The sequence below is a fragment of the Microtus oregoni genome, unplaced genomic scaffold (assembly GCF_018167655.1).
Source record: "Microtus oregoni isolate MIOR12 unplaced genomic scaffold, Mior012 000017F_ref0000208, whole genome shotgun sequence".
NCBI classification, from domain to species: domain Eukaryota; kingdom Metazoa; phylum Chordata; class Mammalia; order Rodentia; family Cricetidae; genus Microtus; species Microtus oregoni.
Window position 1 is genome coordinate 30,127,863 of NW_024543076.1, and position 16,724 is coordinate 30,144,586.

General features: G+C 45.8%; 1 protein-coding gene across 2 annotated transcripts in view; it reads left to right on the forward strand.

Annotated features, from left to right (window-relative positions):
• Sulf1 (sulfatase 1) overlaps nucleotides 1-16,724 on the forward strand; it is a 159,755-nt gene that overhangs the window by 97,558 nt on the left and 45,473 nt on the right. For both annotated transcript variants that reach the window (XM_041667814.1, XM_041667815.1), the window contains 3 exons: nucleotides 2,701-2,940; nucleotides 10,038-10,189; nucleotides 12,728-12,897. In XM_041667814.1, coding sequence (XP_041523748.1) covers nucleotides 2,701-2,940; nucleotides 10,038-10,189; nucleotides 12,728-12,897 — 562 coding nt within the window. The remainder of the gene's footprint in view (nucleotides 1-2,700; nucleotides 2,941-10,037; nucleotides 10,190-12,727; nucleotides 12,898-16,724) is intronic.

Below are 16,724 nucleotides of genomic sequence, written 5' to 3' on the forward strand. Positions count from 1 at the left end.
ATCTGTTGGCCATGTCTGGATGTTGTTTGTCCATCTGTTTTTGAGGGAGTGGTTAGGATCACAACACGGTTAGCTCAGATATTAACAACAAGGTAACCGTGGGGATGAGAGGGGGATTCTGCCTGAGAAATTCCTCTGACTGTTAATGAGGCTAAAGACAATTTAACCGCAGATTTTGCTATTTTGACTTTCAATCCGATCCCCTCCTCCACCCGACATTTGCAGTCCAAATGCTTCTGGAAGAGGGAGGTGGCCACTGGGGATGCAGGACCTCGGATGATGGCCTCCAGCTGCGTTCCTTCTTTTATTTGAATCTAACAAAGGCCCATAAAGGAAACTCTGAGAACTGGTTCTCTGGAATAGACTGTTAGGCAGTGTTTGCTGTTTTTTCTGAAAGTCAAGACATTCCCGTGAGGAAACACCACCTAGACCTAAAGAGGAGAGGCGAGGGGGCTGGTGGGCACCTGCAGAAGCCTTCCAACTTCCTCTCTACCATCAGCTCACGTCCGAATGTCTCCTCTCTATGATCGCCCAGCAAAAATGTAAAAGGCAACCCTTCTGAAATGCATTTCTCTTTGATCTTTTGGGAGGCACATTCTTTGGAGTTACTTCTTCACCATCAAGGAAATCATTCCCTTTCCAGATTTCTTCTTGTGCTGAAAATCTGAGCCATTAGTCAACCCACAGCCCTCTTCCATGGATTATAGCGTGCCTTGAATCTGCTTCTTGGATCCTGTCTATCAAGGGAGCAGGGAGGCTTTATTATAGCAGGCCAGGATGGCTTCCACAGCCTTTTGGCTACAGTCTTCTACTCACACACCACCGCTCCTGCTACAACGCCTCTCAAAACTTTGCTCACTGTATTCTTTGCTCATCAAATTCTACTCTGCCTTTATCCTATGGCTCTCATCAGATCCTAGTATGTCTGCCCAGCAGCCACGATGTCTGCATTGCCTCTCGGGTCACATTTCTTTAAGAAAACGTTTCATATTCTCTTCCATGTCAGAAAAACAGAGAGCCATTCCCGGAGCTCTACTGTTCTCCTGGTCACCAGAGGGCATTACCCATGCTGTCCTCCCTTTGTCCCCAACAGTGCACTGCACCCTACCCACCTGACAGTTCCTTCTTCTCCTGTCCTGTCTTCACCTCTCCTGTTAAGCATTCACTCCAGTCCCCTCTTGGCTTACACTCTTGCTGTAGCTATGTTCACGTTCTTATATATGTGTTGTGGTGGTGGTAGGGCTTTGCAAATATTCACAAGAAACTTCTGCATGTCAGTTCTTACCCATGGTGTGTGTAGTGGCTAGCAGAGGCGGAAAATTGTACTTTCTTCCCCACCTCCCCTCATAATACAGGGGAATTGGTGTAGAGAGCTGAGGCTGCTCAAATGTTCAGCACAATTGGGAGTGCACTGTATGCCATGTCCTATGAAAGGGTGCTTGATCACCAGAAGACAACCAGAGATGTAGGCGGAGGCTGCTTGTTTGTTTCCCAGCTGCCCAGACCTAAAATAATCACACAGAAACTGTACTAATTACAACACTGCTTGGCCAATAACTTAGAAATCTTTCTAGCTAGCTCTTATGTCTTAAATTAACCCATTTCTATTATTTTATATTTTACCACGAGGCTTGTGGTTTACCGGTAAGATTCCTGAATGTCTGTCTCCTTTGGTGGCCACATGACGTCTCTCTGACTCCTCCTTCTTTCCTCCTCTATCTGCTTGGAATTCCCGCCTTACTCCATTCTGCCCTGCCATAGGGCAAAGCACCTTTATTCATTAATCAATAAAAGAAACACATATGCAGGAGGCCTTCCCACACCACAGAGAGAAGGAGCAGTCAGGAGCGCCCCTTGCAAAAGCATGTTTAAGTTCTAGTGAGACCCAATTAGAAGCCCCTCTCCCACCCCACCACACACAAACAGAAAATGCTAAGGTGAAGGATTCAGGATAACTGCAGCTTCTCTTCATTTGCCTCTATGTAACTCCAGTTTTCTTCCTTGCTGGAAACCATACACTCCCTCCTTTTCTCTGGACAGAGTGGACACATAACCTAGCCAAGGCACAAGGCCATAGTCTTATCTGGATAGAAACACAGGCAGACATGGATCAGCTTGTTAGAGGATACCAAATTACTTTGAGATACCTCTTCCTTCCCCCTCGTACCTCCCCTTACCCTTTTCCCTCTCCCTCCTTACACTCCTTGGTCTCCGATTACATATATTTTGAAGGATCTTTTGCTTAGTAAGGGGTTTGTTTTGTGGTTTTTTTTTTCTGCCATGGAATTAAAATTAAAACATCATATTGGCTAAATTCTGGTATTATTAGACTTTCCCAGGGTGTTGATTTGTTGTTACAAGCCATTGTTCCCTAATGGTCTTCAAAGGCACCTGACATTGGAATCTTCCTCATATCTAAAATTCTGACTTTGATTACATGAATCGCCTGTGTGCTTTTTTCTTTGTGATTAAAGAGGAGAGACACTGAAGCAGGATGATTATTCTGCAGAATGTCTGAGATGTTCAGATCCCAAGAGGCCTGTTTTGTTCTAGAAATGAGGACCAAGGAAATCATAGACTCCTTCACACAAGGGGAGGGAAACTAACAAGCAGAGAGAACAGAGATGCTTCAGAGCCAGGTCGGAAGTGAGTAGCCACGAGGTGCGCTTTGCTAACGGGTGCCAGAACTATGTCTTCCAGGTTCTCTGCAAGTCATGAACAAAACGAGAAAGATCATGGAGCATGGCGGGGCCACCTTCACCAACGCCTTTGTGACCACACCCATGTGCTGCCCGTCACGGTCGTCCATGCTTACGGGGAAGTACGTGCACAACCACAACGTCTACACGAACAATGAGAACTGCTCCTCCCCGTCGTGGCAGGCGATGCACGAGCCTCGGACCTTCGCTGTGTATCTCAACAACACTGGCTACAGAACAGGTAAGGGATGCTCTTTCTCTTTCCACAGTCTCAGAGGAGGGAAACGATACAGGAGAGTATGGTGGATGAGAAGTTCCAGGACACTCAATAATGAGGAGTCTACCTTCTCTCATCTCTGCCGTGGTCCGTGCTCTGTTGCTATAACCGCATCCACGTGCCAGGGTAACTTATTGAAGAACGAGGTCTAAGTAGTTCACAGCTCAGGGGGTTGGGAGAACATGCTGGCAGCTTCCAGCAAAGTTTCTATTCTCTATCATAACGGCAAAGGATGAAAAGACGAGTTCAGTGCACTCAGCGGACAGACAACACAACGGCGGCCTCACTTTCTCACCCCCTGCTCTGCAGGCATCATCCACTCCTGGGAAAGCCCGGAGCTCCTCTCGGCAGTCTAATTAAGTCCAAAAACAGATTTTAAAGAAGACAAGCCACATTAATACTAGGGTGCGAAGTATTTTTACTCCGGAGAATGTACCCATGTGAAGTCCCTTCTAGGAAATTCAGCATTCTCAGCCGATGCAGTGGGAAATTGTTGCCACAGAGGCCCCCAGCAGGTGAACTAGTCCAGGGTAACAGGTCCTGAATGCGGTGTCCACTCACAAATCTCGGGATCATGGAAGAACTCAGGGGTTTGCTTAGATGTGGGTAATCCCTGGGGAATGACTAAGCGTTGTTTTGAACCACTTGGTGCCTACTCCAGAGCCCCAGGCCCAGTGCATGAGCCAAACGACTTCTTGAATGAATCAATAAGCCAGCCTGTGGCCCTTGCTGATTCGTTTATTTATTCATATGTAACTAACAAGGCTCTAGCAGTAGATTCAGCTGACGTCACCGCCAGCAGACACTCGCCATTCCTTCCAGGAAAGGAAGCATGAGTTGTCTTCCCTGAGCCTCCACACAGCAAAGTGAGGTTCATGGTTGGCTGGGGTTTGAAAACTGAGCTCTCTGGGTAGGGATCGGAGTGGCCCACTGTGAGTAAGGAGTAACAGGAAGATTCCCTGGGACCATTATCCTCAAAGCCCTCCTTCTCCAGCACTGGTTACTGCACCCCCAGTTTTCTAAGCATTTCTATATGGAAATAGGGTTCACTTGGAGGGTTTACAAGGGTAAAATGTAGGGTTTGGATCCCTACCCCAAGAAACAGATTTATTCATAAAAAGACGTCATCAAAAAAGTTTATTGAAAATTATTTTTAGGCCTATAGATTATCTGTTCTCAAAGTTTAAAACTAAGAGATTTCAGATACATGGTCTCTTAAATCTCTTTTTAATCTTTCCCAGTGGTATTAGGAAGTATGTAGTCATTTGCTTTTTGCCAGCAAGCCCACATGGGCACTTAATTCTTGTTATTTAAGAATGAAAGTATCGATTGTACCAATGATAGCTCCAGCACACAGACGTCTGAGCATCCCATTCACAGAGGAAACCCCTCTGCTATCTCAAGAGCCTTTGCTTCCGGTTAGGGAAACTAGGCTGGAGAGGGGGTAGCGGAAGGCACCTGCTCCTGGTGTGTCTTCTCACATTAGTGATGTATATTTCATTCCAGGACTCTCAAGCCATTAGCAAATCCACTAAGCATCCTTGCAGGGTTCCAAGATGGCAGATGTGCTTGGCTGTGTGTTATACTGTAGTGTGGCTTTACGTTTTTGGTAGCCAGCTCTGAAGAAGGTTTAGAACAGTCCCCTGGTGCATGGTTTCTTACTCAAACCAACCACCAGTGTGCTCTGCTCACGGGAAGCATGTGAAATTGGTGCCTTTGCCGTTCCCAGAATCTCTGCAATTTAGTCCCTAGTGGAGACCATGGATCTGGGAAGACTGGAACTCACAACACATCCAGAGCATAGGATGGGATTGTGTTCAGTGGTGGAGCACAGAGGAGGACTTAGAGCAGCACCAGGCTATGCTGATTTGTTTTGTAGCAAGCCCAGGAAAGATGAGGAAGAAGGGAATGGGCTTCTACAGCCTGCCCTCTCTGTCCAGGCCACTTCGTTATCTCGCCTACTTCTTATAAGAAAGTTTGAAGGGAGACTATGGTACTAATGAAGAAAACCAGACTCACAAGAACTCATTGTCAGAGGACAAAAGTCAATCCACTGATGGTGGACGGAACCCAGAATATCTGAGTGCAGTTTCCAATATCCTCTTGTTTGTCTGTCTTTTAAGGCGGGACCTCCTTATAGTCTAGGCTCACCTTGAACTCACCACTTTGAACTTTTGATCATCCTTGCTCTACCTCCATAGTGCTGGGGACACAGGCATGTGCTGCTGGACCTGGCTGTTTCCAGGATCTTATTTCTCTGCATGCTATTCTCTCCTGCCTTGTTCCAAAGTGCCTTACAGACACATAGAACCAGGTAGGATGCAGAACAATCAGTACCCTGGCAAGCAGAAACTAACGATGCCACCTACCTAATGTTCTGGTGAAGTGTGGCTCTAAAGTACACGCTGTGCAGTAGGGAAAGGCTGCTTGAAGGAAGGAAGCTTCCTGATAGCCATAGCAGAATTGAAAAGAATCTCTTGCAGAGCTCACTGGGCCACCAAGCACAGAAACCAACCATTTGCTTGTAGGTGGCACAGGGCACTCTTGGATTTCTTTTAATTGTATCATGACACACTCACCCTTCGTTGGGTTGACAAAAACTAGAGATCATTTATTTAGAAGTTTTGTTCGTTTCTTTTATAACACAGGCTGACCTCCAATCCCTCAGCCTCTGAATGCTGGCGTTATAGGCATGTGCCACCATATCTCGTCATCACTGACTCGAATCTCTTAATTTCCCAGCATAAACTTTATACCTACAAGAGAGGGGTGTTCTTGGGGATAGAGCTGGCACCAGTGCTTTGGAGGGCAGGGCTCAGCTCAGAATGTTACCCCACTAGGAGAGTTGGGTCTGGGATAAAGCTGTGAGCACCAACCATCAGGCATCCCCAATAAAGGCTGGGTGTTATTCTTGGCAGCCCAGCACTCCTGCCTTAGTGGGGTTTTCTGCAGGGACAGCAGATCAGCTCCTAGAAACAATGACTGATTCTAATGCTAACATCTTGCCAACACTGAGACGTATAGGTGATGACAGAATTCACAGTGCAGGATCAGGCTTCCATGTATAAGGAATTCTTTCAGGGAAGCAAGGACCCTTCCAAACACAGGGGCTAGAAAAGTATACCATTCACTCAGATGGGTGGGATATGGGTCCGTGGATGAGTATTTGTCTGAGATCCTGGGTTCGAGTTCAGCAGCACAATGAGGCTAGAGACTTGTGTAATTTAAAGTTATCTCTGATGAGAAAGATAAAAGTTTCTCAGGAAATTAGGAAATACGACTATCATTGTAACAGTAGTTAGTGATCTAACTGTGAATGGTGGCTACAAAATTAAGGGGATGTGGGAGAAGATTACAAGACACTACACTAGTGAGCTGGGGACAAAAGTCTAATCAGTTGCTGTTTTCCTAATTATGAACATATTACGTGGACTATTTGACTGTAGAGTTAAGAAAAATAATGGCGGAAATAACGTGACTCACATAAATATCCATCTAGAGAGAAACACAAAGTGCAATAAGTTCTATGAAAAGCAACTCCGAGAAGACAAATTACTAAGAAGCTTATTTTGGGAGGCATCCAAAATACATGGCTTTAAATGAAATGAATTGATCCAATATTATATTTACCCTTGTATGACATGACTTTCCTCTTTCAGAACTTAGGCATATTTTTGGACTGGTTGTAGCCTAAATGTTTCTAACTTTAGTCATGGAAAATGTGAGTCGACCAAAGCTTAAATGTCCAAGAAGGGTAAAACACAACACTATGTCTATTGCACGTTGTCCTGGGGAGTGAAATGAAAAGCCATGGATTATCTATCACAGAGGGAAAAAACCAGAGTGGGGCCTAAAGTCTGCTAAAAATTATGACAGAATAGAAGTTAATATAAAACTTATCCCAAAACTATAAGGTTAAAAAAAATCATCCGTGGTTGATTGAATGGAAAGAGGCTGAAGGCAGAGCCGAAGGGGCTGTGGTCACAGCCTACTCTGTCCTTAATCTATTTGAAGAACTCAAGCCAGCTTCCCAACATAGAGTTTTCTTTCCTGTCCAAAATTACACTGCAGTTCTGCTATGCTCGCTAAAATTACCTAATCACATGAACTGGATTTTAGACACATCCGTTTTATTCCATGCCGTAAGTGGAAGAGGCAATATTTAGTTGAAATCCGCAATGAAATGTTTCACTAATTAATTGCGTGCTGGTATGTTTACCATGCTGCCTGGACTGGTCTGCAGCTGCCTTTCTCAAGCCATCCTCCTGTCTCAGCCTCCGCTGCAGACACATGACACCATACTTGACTTTGCTGTACATTTTTTCTATGATAACTTAATTTACATAAAGTTATCTATTTTTAAATCCTCTGTTTTTTGCATAAGATTTACTTTACTTATAACAAGCTTATTTATTTTCTCTCTAGTAAAGGACTTCATTAAATTTAGAGTCTTCTAGGGTAAGGCAAGCTAATATTCTCACTTGTTTCGATTATGATGTCATGGATTTTTGCTAGGCACATAAACATGGACCATTACATATATTTACTGAACCACAGGATGTTAGGAATACACTGGACCCTGGGATATAAAGAGACAGAATGTAAGAGTCCTGTCTTCACTATGCTTGCACTCTGAGTAAACCAAATTCATATATTCAAATGTATAAATCACAGTTTAGCTCAGTTCTCAATTATATCTTTAGTAACTACAATGAAATCCTGCCATATGCATTAAAGTGGTCATAAGTACATCATTCACTATACTAAATAAGATTTAATTTCTCTATGCATCAGATCTTTAATAGTTACCATTACTGATATAGAAAGAAAAGTGTTTTCTTCAGAGAGTCAAGGCATATTTCTAAGTATTATGCAGCCCGTGGTCCCAGAGCGAAGTACTATGACAACCAAACACACACTAATAGTTATGATCCATAATTCAATCTTTCCCACCTCTCTACCCATCTTCCCACTCCAACCACCTCCCTAAATAGCCATGAAGACAAGTGGTGATGTCATAAAAGGAAAGAATGGTCCAGAAGGTTGGGCGGATGTGGGGTGGTTCTGACAGAAGCACTAGCCGAGCTGAGTTGCTGTCACCAAAGGAGGGAGACAATTCAGGCTTTTAACCAAGTCATTGGCATCATAATATGGAAATGAGATGAAAATCAACCAGCTTAGATAAAGACGTGGACAGAAAGGACACGTGGAACAGAATGATTAGGAGCCCAGATAAGCAACTATAGAGCACGGGGGGAAAAAAAAATGTAATGTCCAAAGAAAAAAGGGATGATTAGAGTTGACCTTGACAGCAGGAAGCTCCAAAAGGACCAGAGGAGCGTGTACTGCCTTGTCTGGCTGCTTCCACTTCCGGGTGCTGGGTCCTGGGCTCTCCTGCAGCGAATATGGTGGGTGATACCACATCTGGAACCCTGAGCACACTTTTCACACTCCATTAACACAAAGACACCGAAAGCCCAGAGGCAGTTCTGAAGGCAATAGCAGGAATTACTAACAGACTTGAAGGAGTCTTTCTAAGGGAAGGATTAAGGCGAAGGGCAATCACCCTGGTAATGACTAGAAATGGTACAGGGTGACCTAAAAAATACAGCCGTGGGTGAAGGGCAGGCATGACTGGGCGTGGCTGCCCTGGAGGTGGGGAGCACGAAAAGTAGCAGGAAAGGTTCTTAGATTAATGAAGGAAAATGGAAACCACATGGGAGAGAATTGGTTTCTACAAAATAAGTCGTATTGGGGGACAAAATCCAAAACCCCAACAAACACCTGTAACAAAGCAAAACTAGAGAGCAAGCTGCCCTCGGACCACAGAACGGTATTTTACACTGTGGAATCACACAGTGGTTCTCACCATTGCATGAGAAATCCCCTGCCCTTGTCAAACACTGTTTTAAGTGCTTTCCCTTGGACCAGCCTCTTTAGCCCCAACAACATCCCTGCACTGGGCTTCTCCTAAGCAGGTTCTCCAGGGCAGTGCAGGGAGGAAGAGGTGATCAGGCCTGCAGATGCCAGGGAAGCTTGCTCTCAGCGACACGTTCCAATTGCTATGCTCCCTTACAAAACTGTTTGAAAAGAAAATGGACAGAAAAGTGGAGCCCCGCACTGTGTAGGGATGGTGGGCAGGCCACAGGGTGAGGCAAAGGCAGACAGAGATTCATGGCTATAACCTTACAATCCTAGCACTTGGGAGGTAGACATAGAGATACAAGCAGGAAGACAGACAGTTCAAGGCCAGCCTAGGCCACATAGTCAGACCCTGCCCCCCAAATTAAACACATACATACAGAAATGACTCAATAAATAAATAACAACAACAAAAAACTCCACAAAGTAGAAAGTTTCCATCAAAGTAGACAAAGCTTGCTCAAGACCATGACTACGTCACTGGAAGGAAAGGAAGGTGCATTAGAACTACGGGGTATGGAACTGTGGGCTCAAGACTAGCAATCTGAGTGAAACAGGAGCTACTCCAGCCTTGAGTCAAGACCAGATGTGGATATGGAGGGTGGGTAAAAGCCAGCGTGCCAACTGAGGCGCCATACCCCATGAGCAGGGGCTTGGAAGGACTTCACAGACTAGGAAACATTTCTTCTGTGGTTGTGTGGAGAGCGAGGTGAACTTCTCCGTGAAGGTTTGTGATTCGTCAGTCAAATAAAAAGCAAGAAAACTTAATTTTGTCACAAAGACTAATTCTCGGTGTTCCGGTCCTCACACAGCAGGCACACAGAGGATCTTACACTGCCTACCAGTTGAACAAAAGAATATATCCCGCATTAATTCCAGGCTGGCCCTAGGAAGCGGATCCCCAAAAGCGTTATGACCATTACAATGTATGTATTTCAGTTTTTAATTTAAAAGCGAAGTGAGGGAATGTCACTTTGGCATGGCCTGAAGAACTCTGCGGAGCAGAACGGCAACAACTCTCTCCTCTGACGGGTTTTCACCTCGCCGTCACTTTCCAAGCCCTAATTTCATATCTCTGCATTTGTTTGTGATTAATCATCTCACATGAGAAAAAAACGATCTTTCATTTCCTATTGCAGCCTTTTTTGGAAAATACCTCAATGAATATAATGGCAGCTACATCCCTCCTGGGTGGCGAGAATGGCTTGGATTAATCAAGAATTCTCGTTTCTATAATTACACTGTTTGTCGCAACGGCATCAAAGAAAAGCATGGATTTGATTATGCAAAGGTAATTTCCAGTGTAAAACTGCGTCAATTTGCTTTTGCGTATAAAGGGGGGGACGGCATTTCCAGGGACTTAAACTATCCGCAAGATGGGCTCTCTGTGTTCTCACAATGTTCGAATGAGAAATTTTAAGGCAATTTCCAGCTCCAGACAAAAAAGACTCTAACGGCTCCATGCTTTTGTCTAGTGAGCCTTTTTTTTCCTTCTTTCTCATTAGGATGAAAGGCAATCAGGCTTTGATGAAAGGACACCCAGAAAATCATCCTGCCCCCTCTTTCAGTCTTGTGATAAATTTTATTTTCCCCCTCTCTCGAGAGCTAGTCCGCATAATCAAATGTGCATCTTGTACTGTTGCTTTTCCGTGGTTGAAGGTATATTTTATCCAGCCTTCCATGTGAAAATAAGACAGACTGGTGCCACTGGGAACTTTGAGACACTGCGCTTTTTGCTTTTACTCCCATCGGACCAAGCAGTATTTGTAAGCAGGACATCTGCCCCACGGCAGTAAGAATTCCCACCAGTCTACTGCTCCCAGTCTTAGGATGTCCGTATCAATCTATGAAAATGGCCAATGGTTCCCAAACAAGCAGATCCTAGAGTTTAAAGTTTACAACATAAGCCAGACACATTCATGATCCCAGCTCTTAGGAGGCTGGGGCAGGTAGATGGAGAGTTTGGGCTACACAGCTAGGGTAACCCGAACATGGAGAGATGCTTGCTGAGATCTCAGCTGAAGTAGGAATCAACAACAATCACAAAAAAATTCTTAGGATTACTAACTCAGATTAATAAAAAATATGAGATAATAAAAGTGACGGGAAGACTATCTTTAAATTCAAGCTGGTCATTTTTCTAAAACACTCTCTGTCCTTCTGGATGCATTCATTTCGTTTTCCTACAAATGCCAGAATTCAGCTGGATTTTGCAACCTGTTTCAACAGGTTCAGGCATTTGGTTGAAAGAGAGCCGTGTCTAAGGCTACATTTCTGGAATGCTGTTGCCTTTGTGCCTGTCCTGATGAGGGACAAGGTGTAAGGCTGGTTCCTTCCTACCCTCCTGAAAATAATGAATGCAAATGAACTCACTAACACTGCTGATAGGCTTCTAATCATCAAAGTTGAGAGTCAGCCAGTCAGCAGGAACCTTGAAGGCAAATTTGAGCCACATCCTTCTTTGTAGAAGACAGGGAAACTCAGCTTGGAGTGGTTCAACCACTCTTGGATCCCGGGTCATTTCCCTGACTGGGGACGAAATCTTTGCAGGCAAATGATGCATGCCACGCACGCTAATTGTCATTACTCTCCCTTTCGATCTGCGGGGATGCTTTTCATGCTCCTCGTTCAAGCTATTAACCTTTAGTTCCCTGTTGTCCTAAGGAGAACAAAGTAATCACGATTCTCTCCAAATACTAAATCAACGCAGCCTGCTCATTATCACGGCTGATTAGGTGTCAAAGACAACTGTGTTGGGAAAAGTGTGTGTGCTGTGTGCATGCGCACGCGAGTGTGTATGTTTATGTGCATGTGTGCTTGTAAAGTAATTAAAAAGACCCACACGTGGAAAGGAGTGGGCGGCCTTTGGACTTGTCCTAACAAGGACGTGACACAGATTTCCCCCAGCACTGCTCTTGCAGCTGATCTGGTCCTTAAATCCACCACACGTGGCCAGCTGTGCTCGGAAGTCTTTGACATTGTGACCACTGCCTGGGAGTTTCTGACAAAAGCTTGCACTCACTCCAGCTTCAGGCCAATGATATGCATAGAAGAGCAGGTGGCTTAGTCAGAGTTCCTGTCTCCTCTTTCTTCTTCCCTGCGCCCTCCCTGCCCACTTCCAAACTTCCATCGGGCCCCGCCCCCTACACTGTGGTTTAAGTCATTCTATCAGCAAGTCAAACTCAGACCCCAGCAGCTCAGACCTCTCTCCAATGCACACAGCACATGCTACAGGAAATCAAAGGCTCCCGCATTTAAGTGTTCCCAAGGAATGACTTGTGAAAATGTTGCAATTTGTCGTTGGACCTATGATATTTTTTTTTGATGATGTCTTCGATTTGATGGTGGTATTATTCTTACAGGTAGATTAAAGAATTTTCAAAAAGTAAATAATTCCCTGGGTTTGCACAATTTGTACGTGTGTGTGTTCTGAAGGTGTGAATGTGAAGTTGGTGTGGGTGTTTCCTGCCCTGGAGTAATTTGACCAATGAATTGCATCAGTGAAAGCTGAGAATGAGATTCATAGCCGGTGTTTCATATGTTCTTGAATTTATATTGCCAGATTTAGTTTTTATCTTAGGCAAACACAACTTGCCTCTTTTCCCTAATTGTTGAATTGTTTATCTTTTTTACCCTTGTTGCTAAGCTGGCTACCCTAAAAGAACAGTCACAGATATTTTTCAGTTCTTGAAAGTGGCTGGCTCCTTGGGAGGCTCTCATCCCTGTAAGGCTTATACTCGGTGGGTAGATTCTGAGGGAAGCAGTGTTCTAATGTGATCTTGAATGTCACCTTTTGTAATTTTTGTTTTGTGTCAAATGTATGTTTCAGGACTACTTCACAGACTTAATCACTAACGAGAGCATTAATTACTTCAAACTATCTAAGAGAATGTATCCCCATAGGCCCATTATGATGGTGATCAGCCACGCAGCACCCCACGGCCCTGAAGACTCCGCCCCACAGTTTTCAAAACTGTACCCCAATGCCTCCCAACACATGTGAGTAGCAAACCCTCAATGCACCTTGCTGAACTTGGCCCTTGCCTGTGCCTCCCAATTTACCCTCCTCTTCACCCTGTTTCCTTCCGTTCTGCATAGCACCCAAGGCACGTGAAAACTGAGGGACACAGCACAGGACAGGCAGAGACACCAGGTTTGCAGTAGAGGGTGCTGGGGGTTCGGATTGGGATTGGCATTTCCAGTATCTGCCAGCAGCTAAATGAAGAGGCTCTCATCAAGGAAATGGGGGCAGTTTTCCCCTAGAGCTCCTTCCAGCATTCTAAATGTTATATTCTGGAGCATGACCTAAGAGTACTGATGGAGTAGAATGGTTCGCTTTTCATAGGCACGGAGCGGCCCCTCTCTGCTCCAGCTATAGAAATGTGGCCTTGTTTTCTTTCCTGGGGAGCACAGGAGCAGCTTGGCTGCAGATGTGCAATTAGGTATGTGCCGAAAGCAACTGCAGGAGCTTGCCTGGGAGGCCCGCTCAGGTCACAGCTTTAAAATAACCTAATGTTTCATCTCGAGAGGAGGGGGCTGGGGAGGCTCAGGGGAGGCCCTGGTGGCTGAGCGGGAGGAGGGAGAGAAGAGAGCTGCACTGTGCTGATAATCCTCCCTGGCCAAGGGTGGAAAAGTCTAGGTGCCTTGGCAGCGAAGAACACGATTTTGTTGTTGACTCTGTCAACACGGTTTCTCCTAACCCTCATGCCCTATACGTAGCCTTCCACACGCGGTAGCTGGGATCAGGTCTGCAGAAAGCACACCCCATTCCGAAGGCACCTTTTATCACAAGTCTCTGAAACTGGTTCATGATCTAGTTGTGCTGGAATATTGCCCCTGCCTGGGTCTTCTAAACAAGATTCCAGAGAGAAAGAGCCTTAGGGATGGAGTAATGACTATTGATGGAATTGTCAGGCATTGGGCTCCTTTCTGTTCTTAGTGTCTTTCTGTCACTAGCCTTACTCAGTCACATGACCAAGACTAACAGGAAAGAGGTCAGAGTTCACTTAGAAGAGAAACTAACAATAAATAAGAACCAAAGTGGGTCACCTACTGTGCCCAGGAGGATGCAAATATTTTATTGCATGGAAGAGAAAGACACAAAAGACTGTGGCTCCAGCGATAGGGGGGAATCCGGGCTTCATGAGCACTGTTGTGAACTCAACTAAATGGACAGAATCCTTCTCTTGTTACTGACTCTGAAAGTGGATTTATGAATGGCACCTCTTAGCAGGTGGCCCCCTGTTGTAGCTCAGTTACAAATTCAGTAAGCAGCAGGTGCAGCGAGAGGAAAATGTCTTTCGGGCTTCTTCAGTAATAGCTTTGAGCTCACCTTTTCCCACTCTTTTGATCAGAACTCAGGTAGTGTAGCTTCCTTTGCTCCATTAGCCCCATCCCAGCCTCAGATGGCTTTCAGCAGCCTGATCCTTAAGGGCATTCCTCAGAGTTTGCAGAGAAGGGGTTGATAAAATGTGGCCTTTCATGGTTCTTTAGAGGTCAGCCTGCCTTTGAAGCTTCAAGGCTAGGTCCTAAGCCTATACGAAAACCAGCCGTTCAAGAGGTCCTGACATCTATGTGGCGTGTGCAGACAGTAAATGCGCATGGAGAGGGGTGGGGGTGGGAGAGGTAGCTCTGAAGAATACGCTGGAAATTATATGTATCCAGCTACCAAACAGCACAGATTGAGGAAGTTAATCTTAGTTAAGGAAGGGCCCAATGGGCACCCCCTAGACACCAATGAATTAGGATGGGGGCTGGGGGCAGTCCCAAACTCAGCTCGGATTCCTACGGTTTTACTGAAACGCAGCCGCTCTCATCCATTGTGTGTGCAGTGCAGCCACATTTGAGACCCACCAGCCAGGTGGAGCTGTGGTGTGGTCTGTAAAACTCAGAAGACTTGTAGTAAACTTGCCCAGACCCAAGTCTGACGGGGAGAATGGATAAGTGTCCAAATAGCCATAGCATTAGAGGGCCAGAAGTGTCAAGTGTGACAATGGTCCCAGCCCCGCAGAGCACTAGGGGAAAACAGTTGCACCTGTTGGAGGAAATGACCAACAGGGTCCGCAGTGGACCTGGAAAGATGGAGAAACTATGCAGGAGACTCTCCAGCCATGAAATGGATGCTTTCAGGGGCAGGGTATAGCACAGACATTAAAGTGTCAGGGTGATAGGAAGGTTAAGAACCACTGCTCTAATTCATGACCTAGCAGCTGGAGAATGGGTCACAAATAAAGCAATAAGAAATAAAGCTAAAAGGTGTCGTAAGATGGTGGAGAGGGCTGCATCCCGCTCGGCTCCCAGCTGCCCGGCTAGCCTGCACCCGAAATAATTACCCAGAAACTGTATTCAGGCCTGACTCACAAAAGCCTCCTCCATGAGCTCAGCTGTGAGTGGAAATAAATGCGTCACTTTGGTGCGATGGGAACCAGACCTTAGAGAAGCAGCATGGGTAGCAGTCCCACAGAAGCACATAGAAGCCACCCTATTGGTGTTCATTCTTATTGGTCCTCTCTATTAAGATCGGCCATATGCAAATGTCAATATGATTGGCCCACAAATAGTGTAATTTCACGCTGTCTGCCTCAAGGTTTAAAGAGAGCCGACAGAGAACTAAGTCCACACTTGCCCCTGGTGACAGGGTAAATCCCTTGACAAGCTAAGACTTCACTGCCATGAATCCTGCACACCTGGCCATTCTGCAAAGAATCGATCTGGGCTATCATCTTTTCTAGATGTGAAGTTTTGCTCTGGGCAAATTCCGGGTGAGAGAGCATTCAGAGCCGTGGGGAATGATCTTGCAGTCAGCAGTCAGTGAGAGACTCTGCGCCGCTAGTCTTTGGGATTTGTACACCCAGCGTGTGGAGAGAGACTCACATGCCTCCAGCAGGCCACAGGAACCTTGAACCTCTGGCTGCCTTCTTGCACGGGTCTCCCTAACCGCTGATAGGGGGAGTGAGGGAATGAGTGCCCAGGTTCAGAGTTCAGTCCTTCAACACAAGGAGCAAGACAAATTGAAGACAAGCTGCAGACTGCGAGGCATGGTAGCTACTGAATGGCTGGCTCCCTTAGTGAAAACGTTAGCAACACAGTCAAGCAATGGGCTGTTAGCAGTGAAGGGCTCTGCAGAAATATTTGGCAGGCCCTGTGGAAACAGCATGGAGCTGGCCTCCGGCGCGAGGAGCTAGTCATGTGGACGTTTTGCTTCAGGTCTTCCTAGGTGGCCAAACAGCACCCGCTCCCTTTCACGCAGCCCTGGGCTGTGGCTATCTGACCTTCTTACACTGAAGAGAGTGGATCAAGTTTCCATGGTGTTTGCTTCTCTGACAAAGAGAGGGGCCCATTCAAAACCGGCACACTGGCTTTACAAACCGAGGGGAGAGGTTATGCCTCCCAACTAAGAATAGGAGCGGATTATCTCTCCCTTGTTCACATGGGGGTCCTGTTTAATCAGACAGTAGCTCGGCCTGTCTTGGCCTCCAAAAAAATTCAAGAAAAGCTCCAACAAGGAAATCCACATAAAACTCTTACCACGAAGCCCTTCACTATGGCAGAGCCTCTCCTAAGCTTTCAGGAAATACTTCGGGCCTCATGCTCCCCATCCCATGTGATAATACGCCCCTGCCACCCACTGTGGCCCATCAACTCTGGAGACTGTTTTTTAATCGTTTTGTTTCAGTAGGTTTTCCTTCCATACTGCACAGAGAGAGAGAGAGAGAGAGAGAGAGAGAGTCAGGAGAGGTGGCGTGGAGCTGCTAATTGGAGCAGTAAAGAATTGTCTCCTCTTGGGGCTGGAGAAAGGCTCAGCAGTTAAGTGGCCCTATTGCTTT